The sequence below is a fragment of the Anneissia japonica genome, unplaced genomic scaffold (genome assembly GCF_011630105.1).
Source record: "Anneissia japonica isolate Jap-2015-1 unplaced genomic scaffold, ASM1163010v1 scaffold288115_len170739_cov164, whole genome shotgun sequence".
NCBI lineage: Eukaryota > Metazoa > Echinodermata > Crinoidea > Comatulida > Comatulidae > Anneissia > Anneissia japonica.
Window position 1 is genome coordinate 78,665 of NW_022707346.1, and position 7,884 is coordinate 86,548.

Consider the following 7,884-nt stretch of genomic DNA (forward strand, 5'->3'; position numbering starts at 1 on the left):
TATATATATATATATATATATATATATATATATATATATATATATATATACCCCCATTGTGGTTAAACTGTTTAGATTTTAGTATGTACGAATGTTATGTTTTGTCTCTTTTGTATTGTCATGTTGAATAATGAATAAATAAAAAAAATCGATATCTTGATGTATTGTGTCGTGTTTGTGAATTTTGTATAGCTTTTCTGGTCCGTCTGGAATGCCAAGGTGGTACAGTGGCTATCAGTACAGACTTATCTCAACATACACGGTGCTATTGTGTGTGGGAGTGCATGACTATAGATGACTTTTGTTGTTCCCCTCTCCTGGCATGGCCTTGGTGTTCCTGTTGCACTAATGTAAACTTTTCCGCATTCGCATGGAATCCGATAAACTCCTGGCTGGCTCTGTGCTGGTGGCTTATCCTTGTGTGTTTGAAGAGTCCGGGATAGTTTGTAGAATGCACTTTGAAAAACTTTAATATCGGCTTGTAAAATACGTTGAATACGGTGTGAAATCTGTCCCAAATATGGTAAACATACATACTTTCTAGATCCCGTATCATCTTGGCTATTGCTGGATTTATATAATTTAAAATCTCTCATGTGATAACCGTTCAGTTTCAGAGGTTGCATGACGTGCTGCACTTGTTGCTGGATAGAGTCGCGGTCACTATTGCTGTGTGCTCTGTTGATAAGTGTGTAGCAAACTTCTTTCTTGGTAGATGAATGGTGAAACGACTGTTTGTTTAAATATCTGTCGGTGTGAGTTGTTTTTGCGATAGACTGAATGTGATAAAATCCCTGTATTCTACCTGGTGACCAAAACATCAAGAAAAGGTAAAGAGCGATTGTATTCTTCTTTAATAGTAAACATAATTGCTTTGTGCTGAGAATTCAGGTGATCTAGAAAACTATCTAAATGAAGAATGTGTCACCGACGTATCGGAGCCAAAGTTTTGGTTTTCGGGTGGCGGAATGAAGAGCTAGCTGTTCGAATTCTTCGAGGAAGACGTTGGCAATGACTGGGAATAAAGGAGATCTCATGGCCGTGCCTTCTGTTTGTTCAAAGAATTGGTCATGCCATCTGAAACTGGTAGGCAGTAAACACAGTACTGTTCTTTCCTGAAGAGTAGGGTCACCTTCTAGACGATATTTGGCTGTTCCTAATAAAACTACAATAAACCAATGCAACACTTTTTCTCGCCACACTGGGAACCATGCTATTGTTGTTGGCTTTCCTTTCACCAACCTAAAACAATGCCACTGTCTTGGCTTTCTATCGACGTCCCACCTTTTTGCAGGGTCTGTGAATTTTGGCTTTAGTTTAGCTTTTTTCACACGTAGTCTCCGCTATTGTTTAGTTCAGTAAGTCTCACTACCCCAAACATATAAGTATTTCCCTGTTTGGAATTTCTGTAGATAGTATTCTCCTGAAGAAGATTGAAGCAACTTAATCGAAACGTCGAGATATTCTCAACCAACAGTTCTTTTCAGAACTATCTATGTGGTGTACTGCAAGCATCACAATATATATTATAACTTCGCCATGCAAACCTTCGAACAATATTTAGTTGTAAATTGCTTATCAGTTGCTTTTGTAATAGAAAGGGCGGTACCGCGGGTTATAACCTTTGATGTTCGTTCGAGATGTTCCAATGTAATTCTACTGTTCCCTGATTATACCACAACATGCCACTTGAATCGTATGTATTGTACATTCCGAAAACGTGATTTATTTTTGACACAAACACCTCTTCTGTTGTGGTAAATAATTCTAGAACAATTATTTGCTTATAAATATATATGAACATTACTATGGATTTAGTGTGTTTTTTAAATTCAGGCATTTTGCCAAATGTGTCGGCCTAGACCTCCAAGCTGATAGTAGGGGTGGCCAAATTAATATCATATTGTAGGCTGATTTACGCATACCATACAAACTGCAATATGTTTGTTTAAATATCTTACCTTTAAAATATATATAATAGGTCTAATACTTCAACGAAAATACCATGCTTGTCTAGTATGTGTGTATGATTCCCGCTTAGTTTGAACAACCTTATTTTCATACCGGTTAAAGGCGTACTCATGTGTAACTCGTTTGTCTGAACATAGGCAATAAATCCACCAACCATGTAAAAGAGTCATACATTGGTTATTTTCCTGTGTATTTTTATAATCAGGCGGTACTAAATAATCATTCAAGTTGTTAGCTACGCCACTGAACGCGCTCCCAGCGTCAGTTATACCCGGTGTGTGAAATAGACTTTACATAAGAAACATAGCCTTTAGGTATTGAGAATGCTACACAGGATATAAACACTATTTTTTATATTTTGACTGAATTGCTCAAACTCCACAGTTAAGAGAGACAGTTTAAACTTAAATTTAACTTAATTTGTAATGTGTACTTGTTAATTTACCATACTGTCAAATGTCCTCAGTTCGTGTATAATATGTCGAAGTTCTGTCATTTCTTTTCCTGAAAAAAAAAAAAATCTGTTAACTGGAAATAGAATGAGCAATTATTCAGTTGATACAATGCGTTATAATAAAAAGAGCAAATCAGTTCACATTATATCACCAGCGTTAAACACATACCCAAAAGATATGTAGGCCTGCGCTTAACTGAGGTAGGCCTTCATGTACTCAATGCGGGGACGGACCATTATTCTGAAGGCCCATTGGTCCGAAGGCCCATTGGTCCGAAGGTGCATTGGTCCGAAGGCCCATTGGTCCGAAGGTCCATTGGTCCGAAAGTTTAAGATAGGGCACAATACGATACGGTACCATATTTCATAAATAAAAACAAGAACCATAGTGACAATCAAACAAAATCACATATGGATGACAGATACCCTATCAAAGATGAAATCGGGATCCCGATCGGGATTCAGTAAGATTCCATCAGAATGACCCCATCACGCCGGAATTTTGTTAGGATTCCTCTGGATGGACGGGAATTTATTTGTAAAATTACGGGATTTTGTACGCAATAACTGAATCGGCGGGATTTGGTAAAATTACGGGATTTTTTAAAGTCAGGATCGGCGGGATTTTTTACGCAATTTCTGGATCGTCAAGATTTTGTTTATAATTAGTCCTACAGGGTTTTGTTTTGCCTACAGGAAATTTGTTTGTACAATTTCTGTAGGTTCAATAACGATTATCACCGGAGGACCATCGTGGCTGGCTGAAACTAAACCGGGATTTACTGGTGATAATATTGACAACAATGAAGTGTTACTCGAAGTTCATGAAATCTGTAGACTTGATAGGCAAGGTGGTAAATTACTTTACATTAAAAATGGTAATCTATTAAAGAAATGAATATGTTTGACAAAGATGGAAAGCACTATCGGTAGAAATAAACTCACCCCACTCAATAGCTCTGTAGGCAATTTTATAGACCACTCAAAGCAAAGGCTGAATATTTAACAAAACTTGACCTAACGTATCAAAATTTTACTGCATTATATAATGATGCCATTATGTTAGATTTTAATCTAACCTAAATAGATGAACACCATAGTCAGTCAAGGTAATATAATGCAAGTTATTCATCAATTTTTACAACAAAAACTATTAAAACAATTATTGACCTAATATTTGTCACTAAACAAAATATATCAACTTATGGTGTAATTAGCCTTCGGCTTACTGACCATTGATTGATTTATTAAAATCGCAAAATAAAAAAAAATGTACCAAAAAGTTAGTAAATCAAGATCATTTAAAACGTTCAATGACAACAACTTTTTCGGAACCACATTAAACATTGCCAAGATGAAATTTGCAAACAAACAAACAAACGATAAATATTGCGTTAAAAAAAAAGCAATTAAAACAAAGGACCCTAAAATGGCTGGGAAAAGGCTAAACAATTATGAAATACTGTAAGGTGAATAATTAAAATGCAGAATGGAAAGACCTTATAATGATATTTTAGTGTTTAAATGGTATTATTAAAACCTTTTTGATAATTTTATCCCCTACTAGCATTTTTTTTTCTGGATTCTCTCCTGCTGATAACGTTCACAAAGGTGACGAATGATCTTGACGATTATAATGATGATGAGGATGTTGGCGACGATGACGAAGATTATTTGGGTATTAAAACGCCAACCAAATATATAAATATTTAAATAACAATATTTATAATCAGTCACCAAAAAAGTTGCAATGAAAAATGTAGCATTGTTTAAGTTAATTAACTCTGTACAAAATACTATGAGTTTAAGTGAGAGGCGTTTAACAAATATAGCGCCTACAGGGGTGTATCCAGGATTTTTTTTTGTGGGGGGTGGTCGTGATCATAAAATTTTGGACCTTATCACAATGAAAACAAGAGCGTCGACATTTTTTCCCTAAAATTTGGAGGAGGAGGAGGGCTTAACCAGTCCAATTTTACCTCAGCCCCACCACGGTTGGGGTAGGAAATTTTAAAATATAGAACTTCTAGATGACCGGAAAAGACACTCTCATTCGGACCTTCGGACCAATGGACGTTCGGACCAATGGATCTTCGGACTAATGGACCTTCGGACCAATGGACCTTCGGAACAATGGACCTTCGGACTAATGGGCCTTCGGACCAATGGACTGTCGGACCAATGGGCCTTCGGACCAATGACTAGTCACCCTCAATACGAGTTTACTTCACCCAATACCCTGTTTCTATGTTGATATATGATTCTACATTTTTCTATATTGTCATTAGATATAGGCCACATTATTCAAAATGTTCTCAACAATAAAAACAATATATCAAAGAACGCATGCAATTACAGAATTCACCTTGAATAGCCGATCTCAAAATATCAGCTGGTGTGGCTGACTTGGCGACAAGAGCTCCGTGATCTTTTGATCGATCATTTGGTGTTGCTGCATTTACCTGAAGTACTAAATTCACTTCTGATTTTCTTCTTTGTAATCTATATAAAACAAATATTAATAGATTTACAGAACATGACATCACGTTGATGTTGCATTCTTGAATCGCCTATGATGACTATGCCACATTAAAATCACTAAAAATATAATAATAACTAATATGTTAATTGTACAACCTTAACAATACAGCCCCAATACAACATAACAAAATAACACCCCAACAATACAAAATATATTATACTGTTATCATATTCATATTAGTTAGGACGAGTGACAGTCCGCTTAGAATGGAATTATGCAATTGTTATACAATCCTAGTACGGATTATTTGTCCTGTATTTCATATAATAAAACAAGCAGATTACAACAGTTTAACTACCATACAGGAATAGCCTCAAACGCCGGGAACCAACATCCTAATTTCCTACCATTTAATTTATTAGATTATATTGATTTATAATGCGCTAGTGAAAAATCCTAATAACGACTCTAAACACACGCTTTACATAGTTATTTGCATTCCAAGCCTAGGCCTATAGCATGTTTCCCTCTAAAATTGTAGAATTATACAGCCACATACCTACAGAAAAATCATGAAAGGTGTCTCTTATGACTAGGCTAAACGAATACCTTTCTGCTGGCCGATGTGTGGGAAAGAGCCAAGGAACTTCATTATGGCTTACAGGCTAAATCGTATCCATACTTTTTGCTGGATCTAGCCCATACTCGGCTAGCCCGTATCCAAGTTTTGTGTAAGATTTACCTTTGTATTTCAAACATTATAAGAATATTATCCAATTTGATAGTAATCATGTTAAACTGTAGGCCTATTATTAAAGATAAACTTGCTTAGTAGATGATTGTAATACATCAGAAATAAAATTTACAAATTCATGACTGCTAAAGCTTCGATACTCAACTGTCTCTCCATTATTAGCTTATTAATCTCGTCAATAACCATCTAAAAAAGGTCACCCTATCGGTGTGCTGCTTTCAATTAAATTATCTTGGTAGGTAGTTGGCATCCGTTGGTCAAAGTTGACCATGGGTATTCATTTGTGTAATTAATTGTTAAGGTCTCTGTCAGGAGCAGTGTTGGATGTGACTTATGAGGTGTGTTATTCCCTTTTCTCAATTTTCTCTTTTTTTCAATTAATCATCTTGGTAGGTAAGGACCGCAATTTTTAGATTTTACTACTGATAATGCGTGTCTTTTAATCACGATTCTGAATTCACATATTTGCGTGTTTTTGTGTATTTCAAAAATAAACAATAAACAAAAATGAAACTACAATACAAAGGGGGCTTTCGTTATTCTAGGTATAGCCCAGGCTATAGGCTCTAGCTAACTATATTTTATTGTATTGTATGTATATATTGCATTCACAAAATATATTCATAATACCTTTTATGAATTAATACATTGCTTACGAATGAATCATTGCAAGATAGCATTACTAGTAGTAGACATGCCGAGAGAACTCTACTGACTGTTTATACATAAATGCTAGGAGCTGCAAAATGGTCAATACCAAAAACAAACAAATTCAGAGATCTTGAGGTCATCGAATCCTCTCAACATAACGATTGTATATTCATTACGGAAACGTGGCTCAATGACTCTGTCTCTGATTTAGAAATTCCTTTACTGGGATAGAAAGGATCGTGTGCGTGGCGTCAAGAAGAATGGTGGTGGAGTCTTGTAAGTCTACGTTACTTTCTACAAGGCGCTGTGACATCGAGCCTAACGACGAATTCATGATAATAGAACTTAGACCCTCTTTAGGCCAAAAAAATGGCACTTGTACTGTGCTACAGATCTCCCAGCGGAATCAAAGACGAATTTACTAACATACTATCATTAACTCTTGCCAAACTCAGACCGCTTTTTAACCACATCCCCCTGCTTGGAGATTTTAATCTTCCCAAGGTCAATGGTTATTTGTTTGATGATATTAGTGCTGATTCCGCTGAAGGGCGCCTTTTTAGCACAGTACAAGAACATTTCTTAGCTCAAATTAATAAATTCCTTCACGGGAGGGTTGTGATAATTATTCTTAATCTTATTTTCACAAGTTCACCTGATAGATTTTCGGATGTAATTCAGTCTAATCATTTATATCAAACTGATCACAAGCTTTTGCATTTTAAAATTAGATCTAAAATCGCTAGGCCAACGAGTTTTAAACGCAAAGTCTTAAATTATAAGAAAGCTAATTTTTCTAACATTAAAAGAACCTTTGATAGCCTTTTATTCAATGAGGTGTACAATGCTACTGATGTTAACTCAGCTTGGAAAAAGTTTGCTAGTATCATAAATAATTTTCTTAACACTCATGTTCCCAAAGTGACCATCAGAGCTACAACAGCACCGGCTTGGATAGAAGGTGAATTTAGGCACTTTAAGAACAAAGAAATTTCTGCATAGAAACGTGCTAAGTCTACTAATAAAGAGAGCCATTGGGCTAGGTTTAGAAAATGACGGAACAAACACAAAAACCTTATTAACCGAAAATTTAACAATTAGGCCTACTCAGTGATATTGGTTCATTAATTGTTAATAATCCTAAACGTTTCTGGACGTTCGTAAGAAACAAAACTAAATCAAAATCCTTGCCCAAAATATTGCATTTTAATAGTGTAACTGCTTCTCACGCCATGGATCGGGCATCTCTGTTTAATAGTTTCTTATACTCTATTTTTACTAAGCCCAAATATTTTCGTTTTCGTGTTTTACCTGACGTAACCATCCCAAACAACCATCTCTTAGGTTTGGGTAATAACGATAAAGGATATGGACCGCCTAGGGATACTGTTGTTCATTTTATGTTGTTATGAACATTATGGTACTATTAAACTATTATTATTAACGAGTATTAGTGATTTTGTATTGTTATTTTAAATAAATGACGGAGTATTGGTCGCAATAATGACATACTAATATATTTTTGTATTATTAAAAAAAAGGAAAGTTTGCATATTATGATGAGTACATGCG

General features: G+C 35.4%; 1 protein-coding gene across 1 annotated transcript in view; it reads right to left on the reverse strand.

The window, feature by feature from the left end:
• The window catches only part of LOC117106355, a 60,038-nt gene extending 54,453 nt beyond the window's left edge, over window positions 1–5,585 (reverse strand). Inside the window, exons 1-3 of the mRNA XM_033247725.1 lie at window positions 5,467–5,585; window positions 4,791–4,927; window positions 2,417–2,475 (exon numbers count right to left, since the gene is read on the reverse strand). Coding sequence (XP_033103616.1) covers window positions 2,417–2,467 — 51 coding nt within the window. The 5' untranslated portion in view covers window positions 2,468–2,475; window positions 4,791–4,927; window positions 5,467–5,585. The remainder of the gene's footprint in view (window positions 1–2,416; window positions 2,476–4,790; window positions 4,928–5,466) is intronic.
• Window positions 5,586–7,884: the final 2,299 nt, after the last annotated feature.